A 12,139-nucleotide genomic window follows, 5' to 3' on the forward strand; every position below is an offset into this window, starting at 1 on the left:
ATCCTTGTACTGGGAACTGGGAACAATCTGATGGGCAAGACAGATAAGAACAAGAGAGCTTCCAGCAAAAAGGGAAGGGCTTCCTGAGGAGGTGATGCTTAGGGAAGACCTGAGGAGACTGCCATAGGACACCTGTCTCCCAGGCGTGTGTCAGAGAGAAGGGGATCTCGTCCTGTCCTGGTCAGGCCTCATTAAAATCCACATCAGAGGACTCGTCTCTACAGATGTTTCCAAAAAGTGTTGCATGTCACACGTGCGAGTTGGGTTGGCCCAGAGTTAAGCAGCTTCCTTTGTTCATGGCGACTCCACTAGAGGGTGCATAGAGCATTTCTAAACCTTGACCGTGGTAAGCAGGTCAGCAGAGTGAGTTATGAAACCCTGGGCTTTTATTTTATTCTTCAACCAACCATCTAGGACTTGTAGGCCTGGTTTCTAAGGGTGTTTCAAAAGCATGCCTATCTGCCACCATAAGCAAAACCCCCAGTCCCCTAACCTGCTTCTGACACCCCTCTTATCCTCCAGGGGTGGGTTTGACTTTGGGAATGTTAGGGACAGAAAATGGATGATCAAACTGGGGGAAAAAACCCTTTTTGGTAAAGTTCTGAGAATAATGAGTAACTTTTTTTGTGTGTGACTCAGAAGCTGCTGGGGCAAATTCTAAAGGGAAAATTTTTGATCAAAGGACATCTTGAAATATAATGCCTAACAATTTTTCAAGGTGATTACTCTAAAGAAAATTTGTGGTATCTGTTTAAAGGTTTCAACTTTGGTAAGCTTACGAAGTACAAAAGCCAAGTCCTCATTCCTTGTTTGTTGGTGAGCACTCCATGGAAGATACCAAGTGTTGGGTCTAACAGATGAGTGGATGGATGCATGGGCGGGTGTCGAATGAATGGAAATGAGTTTTGTCCAACTTTGGGTCTTTAAAGAGTCACTAGCTCCAATAATACATCATCATCCATTTCTAAGAAGAGTAAAAATAGTAAAGACAGTAAAGTCAGAGATAAAAGATGGTCAAAACAGAACAGGAAAGTTTCCCATCCTGCATAAGTTTGGAGAAAGTTCCTTTCTATTCACATGAAAGAACCTGTTTTTGTTTTCTTTTTCTTTAACCTGCTGGTTGGCAAATGGGGCAATATCCTTCTTTAAAAATTGGTATAGTCAAGTGTATCAGATCTTCCTCAGAAGGATCCTCCCAGGTCCATCCCCCCTCAGCCCTTGGAAAGGCAATGAAAAGCTCTCTCTCAGCAAATTCACCTCAACACGGACATGGGGGGTGGCCAGTGAGGAGTGTTGATGTGCCCGTCAGAACCAAAGTAGAAAAGCCGAGAAGGGACCAAGAGCTTTATTGTGGTTGCCAAGATTAGCAACATACATGCTGAATAATCAAGGGGCGGTCTGGTCTAGATGTATTATAACTGTATATATAGATAGGCATAGATACATTGATTGGTAGAGATATAGGTGATCTGAAGTTACGGAGGGGGACTTCTTTAAGTGAACGAGGCTTGTCCTAACTGCCTCCCCACAGAAGGGTGATTCCGCAGCCTCTGGAACGAGCCCCTCCCCCAAGGAGTGCCTCTGATGGAAAGGCAGTTACGTGACAGTTGGGCAGTAGAAGGCACAGACGGCAGACAGCAGCTCCACACAAAGAACTTTCTGATAACTATATCGGCTTAAAATGAACTGGGCCACCTTTGGAGGGCCCGAGTTCTTCGTCCCAGGAGGCGTTCAGATAGAGGCGAGGTGCCCACTGAGCAGAAATATCACAGAATGGTACTGAAGTAACGGGGTCGGGATAGGGAAGGTTCTGTGTTCAGCTCCTCCCTCCCTATGGAAACCTTTCTGGTTCATCAAAATGCCTTTTTTTTTTTTGCATTATCTTGTGACTGCCACCACATAGCCATGGGTAGAGAAAAGTAGTGGATGTGCCATGCAGCGTTTCTGAAAGCAAGGTCCACGGGTGCCTCAGGCTGGTGTAGCCAGGGGCTGTGAAATCTAGATTTGTTAAACTGGAATCTTGGGGATGGGCAGCAGTCTCACGGTCAGTCACTTTTGAGAATCTTGGTTTAGTGGTTAAAGCACTTTCGAGATTCAAACCCTGCCTCTACGACTAACTCACTGGGTGACCCTGGGGATGTGAGTTCAATTCTCTTGACCTTAGTTTCCTTGTCTGTAGAGTGGGGGTAATAACTACTGGTTCAGCCTCCTGGGGACTTCGTGAGATTAAGTAAGTCAAGCCCTCAGCACCAGAGATTTCAAACTGACGTGCTTCAGGGTCACCAGCAATACTTGTCTCAGTGCTGATTCTTGGGCCCCGTTCTCAGATGTTCTGAAACAGTTGGTCCTGGGAAAAGGGGGTCTAGGAATTTCAACTTTTGCTAAGCTCCCTAAGATATCCTGGCACACCTTAAGGTTTAAAATACCACCGTGCTGTTTTCTGCTAATGAAACATAATGACCTGTAGTCAAGAACATGTTCTTGCCCTATATGGCTCTAAGGTCCCTGAACAAATTGTTTGAGCTTTCTTGCCTACATTGTCTCGCCTTTAGAAAAACGATAATAGTCCTCATTTCATAGGGTTATTTTACAAATCAATTTATGTAAAGCACTTTGCAAAGTGTCCAATCCGTAGCAAGTGCTCAGTAGATGTGGCTGACATCCAAACAAAGCGTAGCTGCCATCATTGGTCTCGATGGAAAATGTTGCTATTATTAAGTTCATTTTGAGTTAATAAAAAGTTCTGGTCTTTTTTTGACTTTCAATGTCAACTGAAATACTGAATTTATCTTTTTAAAAAATACTGTTCAGTCAGTGAGACTGTCTTTTTTTTTTTTTTCCCAATTAACCAGATGAATTTTTGTTGGCAGTGCAGTTAGCAGTCATAAACACATCCTGCCGCTTGGGTCCCCACAGAGGAGGACATCAAGTGCTGTGCCCCCGGGATCACATTCAGCAGACATAGAGATCAAGTACAAATGGAAAAATTTTCATCCCCTCTCTGCTTTGCAAAGTATTTGACTTAACATTTTCTGTAGGAGGCGATTTTGGTTATTTTTACCTGCCTGATTGATGGCTGGCAGCATGGAACTTTGGTTTAATTCTAGTTTTCAGAGATACAAGGCTTCTAGGAGAGTCAACACTGCCAGCCCCAGGTAGGCTATGCCCAGCCACCTTGGCCTTGGGCGAACCCCCCCACCAACTCAGAAAACCCCACCTAATCATAGTGCATACGGGCCCCCCTCTGTCTCTTTGTGGCCCAGGTACCATTACTACGGCATTGCGGTGAAGGAGAGCTCCCAATATTATGATGTGATGTATTCCAAGAAAGGAGCCGCCTGGGTGAGCGAGACGGGCAAGAAAGAAGTGAGCAAACAGACAGTGGCATATTCACCCCGGTCCAAACTTGGAACGTTGCTGCCAGAGTTTCCAAATGTCAAAGATCTAAATCTGCCAGCCAGCCTGCCTGAGGAGAAGGTAACCACACCTGAGGGGAAGCTGGAGTGGCTAGCTCTTCTCTCTCTTACACACACACACACACACACACCTGGAGTGGCTAGCTCTTCTCTCTCTTACACACACACACACGTGGAGTGGCTAGCTCTTCTCTCTCTCTTACACACACACACACACACACACACACACACACTTCTATTGCAGAACAGTGACTTTAAAAAACAGCGATTTTGTTAGTAATAATGTACCAGTACTGGATTCTTAGTTGTGCCAAATGTACCACGGACATGTAAGATATTAACAATAAGGACAGCTGTGTGTGAGGTCTGTGGGAACTCTCCCTATTATTTCCACAACTTTTCTATAAATCCAAAACTATTCTAAAATTTTAAAGTTTACTCTGACCTGTCTGCCTACCTTTACCATCTCTACCTACCTCCATGTCTCTCTCTCATCCATCCAACTCTGTCTTCTCTATCATCTCTCCACCCTCCTGCACACCTGTTCTAAGACATCATGCTGTCTCGTTTCACAAGGGAAGAACCCGCTCCTGTGGATTGCTTTTCCACAGAATAAAGTTCCATGTGCTGCAGGAGATTTGGTGAAATCCTACTTTCATAGTCAAAAAAGATTTTATGGGTAGAGTGAATCAGAAAGTTCAGATCACAGGGCATTTGGGGGCTAGGTGCTAGAGCAGCCAGCCCAGGAGGTTTCCTAGGAGCACCAGGTCTCTAACGTGCTGGTGCTCCAACCCGCATCTAGCTTCTACAAGCCTGTGGGTCACATCGGAGCAAGGATGCAGTGGAGGACGGGACCCAAGGTCTGTTTCCAGGAAGCTTGTAGTCTAGCAGGAAGACAGACACTTGCTTAAGCAAATTTCGGTTTATATAAAATGCATGTCTACATTCTGAAATGAAGAAAAAGAACTATCTGTAAAGGACTCTTAAAATCTAAGGACCAGATGAATTTTTTTTTTTCTAAACAAAATTCTTACACCATGGTAAGGAAGAGGGGGAAGAGAATTTAAAACAAACAAACAAACAAACAAAAAAAACTGAGTAGATTTCAGAGAATTTCCTAAAGTCTTATAGAGATTTTAGCAGAAGCACTTCTTGTCAATACACATTGGGTTTTAGTTTTTCAGTAATTTAGCCAATGAGGAGCGTCTGGTTCAACAAGCCCGGCTGCTGGGTACAGGAGCATGGGTAACAGGTCATTTTTATTTTCCTGGAGCCTTCTGACTCAGGGTGGACAATGGGGCATGCCCTGGTAGAGATGCACACTCTGGTACCACGTGAGCCCAGAGCAGGGGGCCGGGGCAGGGACACCCCCCCACCTAGGGAAAGCAGTCCCTCCAACAGGGAACGAATGACTTCAACACAGAAATTCCAAGGGCAGCCACGATGTGTATTAACGTCTGCCTTTGTTGTTGATCCTCCACCCGCCCCACAGGTTTCTACCTTTATTATGATGTACAGAACACACTGTCAGAGAATACTGGACACTGTAATAAGAGCCAACTTTGATGAGGTAGGTCAACACGTGTTGAGCTGTGAATACTCTGTATTAAAATATTATACTTGCCATGAGCTCCTACTTCATGAACTTCTGCCAGGTGTTGGGCCTGCCTGGGGTCTGGAAGCATTTGACTCCCCTAGTCCTCACAGGGGCCCTACAATCCAGGTGCTATTATTATCCCCATGTTCCAGAACTTGTGTGTGCAGAGCAGGTGGCCTGGGCTTTTCCTTGATTTGCCTAGTGAACCACACCCTACCCCATTGGCCCTCTGGGAAGACCATTTTGCCTGCATCTCGGTATACCCAGAATTACAGATTCTGAGAAACTTAAGGAAAGCTTTCTTATATTTTGGATTTAGCCTTTTCCTGAGGCCATCCACTTCAGTGCATTAGTTGCTGGTTACCTTCTATTCTCAAGTTCTGACCCACATTTCCATCAAATTCTGGCTTTAGGGCGTCTTTAAACACAAACAATGTAAGCAGTCTGTTTCATTTTTATTTCAAAATGTTACAATTAAATAAAGAATAGAGAGGAGGAAGTGGAAAGGATTGAGGCCCCTGTTGTATAACCACACCGACAATAAAATGCCATCCAAAAGAGCCTTCCCGAGGGATGGCAAGAAACCACACATCTTGCCCTGTAAGCTGGAGCCCTTGCCATTTAAAGAAAATACCTTTCAGGCAAAAAGAACAACAACAAAAACCTAGAATTGGATATGAACATTTAATTTGAGAGAAGATAATGTGGGTGAGAAAAGAGCTATAAAAACCAGTAGTTACTGGTGGAAAATACCTTGGAAATTCCTTTTGAGTTTTGGGGGACGGGAGGTGCTGTGGTGGAGAGGTATGAAATGGTGGAAGGTAGGCAGGCTCTTCGCCCATATTGTCCGTGCCTCGTGGCAGTAGATGCTTATTGAACACTCATACACACTGTTACTGACTCGGAGACACAGCTCCAGAAAAGAGAACTGTGTGTTGGTAGAGAAGTACTCGTCTTCCTCCTCGTGGCTTTTATCACTTGAATCCTAAAATGTCCTTTAAAACCTCCCAAATTATTTGAGCAACCATTTTGGTGGGATTTTTATAAGAAAGAAAAATGTCTGCTTTCTCTCAAACTGTGGTTTGGCTATGTCATATGTTCCAAAGATCACTGCAGTCTGGGCAAATGATGAATCGTGATTGATTGAGACAACACCAGCTGCTACAACAAATAACCCTCAAACCTTAACTCACTGGAAATTTGTTCCTCACTTATGTCATGGTCCAAAATGGCTGCTCTTAGTTTTGTAGGGCTATTTTCTGGGGGTGGTTTGGGGACCAAGGCTTCTTCCATCTTACGGCTACCACCCATTCCAGAGTCTTAGAATTCTATTCAGTTGATGGGTAGAGGAAAAAGCTATGGGTAGGTATACCCCCTGATTAACCTTATCAGCTCAGAAAGAAAACACATCACCATTGTGTGATTGGCAAGAGCATGTCCCATGGTTCCATCTTGATGCAGCCAGGTATGGGGGCAGGTGATCCATCCCTGGGCACTATATGGAGGAGGGACTCCAACCTATAATGGACAGCTGTCCCTCTCAAACAACAAAATTAGTGACAGTCCTCCCTCATGTTCCTATGTAGCTTTATTTAACTCAAAACTCACTCTCAACATCTCATTTCACTTCCATTCCCCTAATTCCAACCCTACTGAGCACCCAGTACTGCCACACGCACCATTAGAGAGATGAGCAAGACAGCCTAGAGGGACTAAGACGAGCAAGCCAGCTGTCAGGATGCAGGAGATGCAGTGAGTGGTCCAGCTCAGTGCTCCTACGGGAACAGTGCCAGACTCGGAGCCCCAGGCTTGGCTGGAAAACCTGGCTCTGCCTTACCAGCTTTGTTTCCTCATCCTAGAATTGAAGATAAAAATAGCACAACCACCTGTGTACTTGACAGGATTACTAGAAGGAGGCAATGAGAGTGCCTGGCAAAAACTCTTTTATGAACTGTGAACAGTCATATAAGTGCTCGTTCTTATTAGATACATCCCCCAGAAAATGGAGAGACTCACCCTTTGTCACCTGACCCCTTTAGTCTGAAGTCCTTCCCGCTCCCCTGGTAGGGATATTTGTTGGTGGTTTTCAAGATTGATAATCAAGACATGATTCGTTGTACCCAACCACAAAAGAAACAAAGGAGGAGGGGTTACTTTACCTTTGAGTGCATGACTTTCTCCCCCAGCTGAGAAAAATTATTGGCAAATGAATTGTGGGTGCCTCTGGCAACCTTGGCTTTATTGTTTGTTTGAAATCTTCAAAATCTTGGATACTGATCAAGATTACAACTTAGGCTAAATTATCTTATTTGTTTCCTTATTTATTGTTTGTCTCTACTACTACATCATAAGCCCTGGAGGGTGCAAAATTTGCATGTTTTCTTCACTACTGGCCAGACACACTCTTAATCTCAGTACATATTTTGGGGGGGTGCCTGGGTGAGTGGATTGGTGGATGGATGGGTGGGTGGGTGAGTGGATATAACTGATGTGTATAAAAATGCCACTGACTTGTAACATTGTCAAACAAGTACAAAGAACACACATTTGTATGTAGGGACTCCCTTGTAACGTCTTCTCTGAACATCATTGCACAGTGATCTATAATGTCCGACAGCCCTGTGTTTGAGCCCACCACTCAAATTCACCATTTATTAGCCGGTGACCATGAGCAAAGTAATTACCTTGAGTCTCAACATCTCGAAAAAATGGAGATAATAATTATATCTACTTCATAGTAAAATACATGAGATATACATGAAATTATATGTATAAAGAGTCTGATTTTATACCAGAACATGATAGATGGTAGGTATTTAGGGTAGTTATTACTTTAATGAGATCTTTTGAATCCTGTGAACAATTAAACCCCCCAATTACAAGCCTTCAGATGTATTTCTGCAAGCTGCCAATATGTTAGCAATAAACTAAACATGGACATGGAAATGAAATAGAAAATCTGCTTAGGTATTCTTAAGAAAGTCTCTTGATACTTCATTGGGCCAAGGGAAAAAGAGCTGAGAATTTAGGAGCTTGAAACAGATAACCCAGAAAATTTACATTAAATAATCTTTTTCAATCATTGCCTATGATTCTTTTACCAATAATGCTTGCAAGGAGTACAGAGAACTTATCAGAATTCTTCCTGATATCTAATAATAAGTTTCCATGCCTACAATGCCAGGTATTTATGCAACTTATCTTATTTCATCTTAATGATCATTTTCCCCCTATTAAAAAAAGCTAATATCTCCCATATACTTAGTCCTGGGCACCAGATTCCATTGATTCAGTTGAGCTCTTAATTTCCTGCCCCAAATCTGTTTTTCCTGAGTTTCAGATTCCTACTACCCTCCACCAGCTACTCAAGCCATAAGCTTGGATTCTTGCCTGTCCCTCCCCTTGCTGTCCTGTTCACCCAGAGGTCACATCCTCTCTCCCTTCTAAAGAGAACACTGCATCTGTCCACGTCACACCTGACCTCCAGGACTCAGCTCTTGAGCTTTACACTCTTTTTCTTCCTTCATGTTCCTTCTCACCCAAAGGAACCAGAACACTGATCAATAAATAGTCTAAAACAGAGAGGGAGGGAGGTCTAAACTGGACGATAGACTTTCAACAAAAGCCATCAGGAAACTGGTGACTGATCAGGGCTCCCCGTGCAGCCCAAACAGGCTTGAAACAGACAGATGCCTGCTAAAGACACTGATTTCCCACAGATTTGTTTTACCCTACACAGCATATGATCTTTTCCAGACTCTTTGCTACAAACTGATTGTGTGTGTATGTGTGTGTGTACACACACATACACACACAATATATATATATGAGAGAGAGAGAGAGAGAGAGAGAGAGAGAGAGAGAGAGGACTACATGCAAGGGGAGCCAAGTAAGGCAGATGGATTCAGAATCTCTCAGGAATCAACTGAGCAGAACTTCTTACCCAGGGTGGGAGAAGTAGGCAGGAAGGTCCAGCTCATCCCAGTGTCCAGAGATGAGCTAGGATCAGGAAAGAGGAGGGTTCTCTGGAGGTGAGCACCTTGTCCATGATGGTGACCATCTCCAGACCCAGGCTGGGCCACTAGTCAGCCACCAGATAGCTCAGATAATAGAACAAGAACCTTGAAAGGAATCCTGACTTGGCCACACTCAAACTGAAGCAAGAGGGTCCTGAACACTTGGGGAAGTACGCTGATTTCTTGGGCTTGATGGTGGCAGTGCCTCTGTTGATGTAACAACAAGAGCAGCTAACCTTTACTAAGCATCTATGCTATGTCAATCCTGTAATAATTACTTTATTTGAATCTTTGCCAAAACTCATGCAGTAAAGACTACTATTGTCCTCTTTTCACAGATAAGGCAACTGATGCGTAGGAATATTGTAGTTGTTAGTTGGGCCAGGATTGGAACCCTGAAGTCATTCCTTGCTCATCCAGATTTTGTTTTAATTTTCTATGTGGTTGAAAACTTGGCAATATTTTAATTGTTGTGGAATAAATAAGGCTATAACTTAAGGCTTACAACTTAATGACCTAACTTCATTCCCTACTTTGGTCATGCTTTTGGCAATGACAGTTTCTCCCCAGGAAGTCAGAGGGGCCTTGCCTTTCCTCCAGCCTTCCATCCAGTGCTTACACTGGGAAGTTCAGGCAGGCTGTGGGCAGCGGAAAGTCTGTCCACAGGAGGCTGCACTCAGACCACCAGGCTAGAGATAGACAGGGCCCCCCCTCTCCCTGGTGAGAAGAAAATAAGACCCTCCTCCTAGAAGAGGCCTAAAGGATGCTCCAGGATTCCAGGTTAGAAATCTGAGGAGCAGGGCTGGGGAGATAATTCAGTCGGTAGAGTGCTTGCCTTGCAAGCACAAGGCCCTGGGTTCGATCCCCAGCACCGCAAAAAAAAAAAAAAAAAAAGAAATCTGGGGAGCAGACAGCAACCCAGGGAGGGAAATGGGCCTTAGAAATGGGACAGAAGCCCAGTTGCCACGTAAACAACAATCATCCAGTAGACTGATTGGTGGAAGGATGGAGGCAGATGCTTAGTGACTCTGGGTATGGGAGTAAAGATTCTCAGCTGTAGTATTGCTGTATTACCCGAGAGAAACTATGCAGAGTACCTGGCACATAGGAGAACACCAGCCCCAAAGTACTGAAGTAGCTTCCACCATTGACCAGGATTGATTTGGGGAACCAGGGACATGGGAAATGCTACATATGGGTTCAAGAGTGTCTACCTGGGATGGAAAGAAGGATACATCATGGTCTAGGAATCAAGTCGGGTCCATTAGAATTTATGAAAATTCAGAGTTCTTTGTTCTCCAGCTTCGAGATGGACCGTTCCTCAATGATAACTGAAGTCTGGATATTTTTGGATGGTGTTATATATACCAGTTCATGCTCCATTTCCCTTCATGTCCCTTATCTCGCCTCGACCCCTGGACCCCCTTTTCTGTCTTCTCCCTGAGCTCATGTGTTGAAACATTTCAGTGGGGGCGCACCAAAGGGTTCTCTGCTTTGGACATTCACTCTACCGTCCATCCACCAACACAAGGCTTGAGCTCCTGCTGTGGTTACAGTAATTGTTAATCCATTTTGAGTGCCTACTGTATTCCGGCTCAGTGCTAATGGTCTGGGGATACCAAGAAAAAGCTGATCGCGCATACTTCATGGCCCATGTAGCTTACCGCCCAGATATCACACCTGCCATCAGCTGGTCAGGGCTCTTAGGGAAAATGAAGATCTGGGATATGAAAAGTTCCCTCCACTTTACCTTGTTTTGAGTGCACAGATTTGAATCTTGCGCGTGGCACTTACTCTCCTTCCCTTGGCTACACTCCTGTTACCTACCACTCCCACCTCTTTCCCTTTCCCCTCCCCAGAACGCCCAGGAGCCCCTGAAGCAGTGGTCTCGAAGAATAGTGAGAACTCGTGCTCTGACCTTTCAAAAACCAATACCCCACCCTCCCTCCCTTCAAGTCTCAGACTAAAGCAAGCATTGAAAGGGCCAGAGGGCCGACGAGTTCATGTGCTTCCCTCTTCCGGGCAGAGGAGACCTCAGGCTGCCAGGCAGGAGGTTCTCCAGTAGTGGACATACCACACACGTGCGCAGGGGGATGGCCCAGGCAGGAGAAGCTCCCTACCCACACCAGGCTGGGGGCAGCTTCTGCTGCGGCAGGGGAGGTAGATGACAGGGCTGCAGACTGGGCCGCCTTGGCAGAGTCCCAGGGCTCTGCGGGGACAGCCCCATCTAAACTCGTGGTTCTCTCTGTGGGTTGATACAGGTTCAAAGCTTCCTTCTGCACTTTTGGCAAGGAATGCCGCCCCACATGCTGCCCGTGCTGGGCTCCTCCACGGTGGTGAACATCGTCGGCGTGTGCGACTCCATCCTCTACAAAGCTATCTCCGGGGTGCTCATGCCCACCGTGCTGCAGGCGTTACCCGACAGGTGGGCACAAGTGTTCTCGTCCCCCCTTCTGGAGGGTCCCTGGCACTGATTACTCCCGCTTCTCTTCCATTCATTATAATTGTGCACTGTCCCCTGTGAAGATCATTAATATTGAACTTTAAGAAATGAAAAGTTCATATTTTTGAGTAATGTTTATATTTGGACCATTTCTGTGGTTCAGAACTGCAAAGGTAAGAGTGTGGTATGCAGTGAAAAGTCTCTCTCCTGCCCGCTCCTGTTCCCCAGACAACCCCGGGGCTCCCCAGAGCATCAGAGCTAATCATCTTGGGATCCACCCTAACCTGCTATGCTCATGTAACCAGTGCATACTACATTTTTCTTTGTTTGGTGACACCGCACAGGCTGTGGTGTGCCTTGTTATAAAACAAGCCAACTTCACCTTGGAGATTATGCTGGACAGCTTACAAGGGCCCTGTGGACACATTCTCGATCACACTCCTTGCTGCCCTCTGTTTGGGGTGCTGACTGCTTGGATTGCCTCATGGGCTCCTCCTGGAGAGGGAGGGAGGACAGTGAAGTCAGGAGATTCTTTGGCCCTCTCCTTGTGAGGTTGTTTCTGCTGGCCATGTCCTTCCACAGAACTCTACTCCCTTCCAAGTTGTCCTTTGGACCCAAAGGTTGGTGAGGACCAGTGCTCCTTGCTCCAGGTTGCAAGAGTCCCCCA

At 45.4% G+C, this 12,139-nt stretch overlaps 1 protein-coding gene across 3 annotated transcripts in view; it reads left to right on the forward strand.

The window, feature by feature from the left end:
* Window positions 1-12,139, forward strand: part of RFX4 (regulatory factor X4) — a 159,066-nt gene that overhangs the window by 84,956 nt on the left and 61,971 nt on the right. For all 3 annotated transcript variants that reach the window (XM_079143091.1, XM_079143092.1, XM_079143093.1), the window contains 3 exons: window positions 3,264-3,477; window positions 4,909-4,986; window positions 11,291-11,454. In XM_079143091.1, the coding sequence (XP_078999217.1) occupies window positions 3,264-3,477; window positions 4,909-4,986; window positions 11,291-11,454 (456 nt within the window). The remainder of the gene's footprint in view (window positions 1-3,263; window positions 3,478-4,908; window positions 4,987-11,290; window positions 11,455-12,139) is intronic.

This window comes from Sciurus vulgaris, assembly GCF_902686455.1.
Source record: "Sciurus vulgaris genome assembly, chromosome: 5".
Classification (NCBI taxonomy): domain Eukaryota; kingdom Metazoa; phylum Chordata; class Mammalia; order Rodentia; family Sciuridae; genus Sciurus; species Sciurus vulgaris.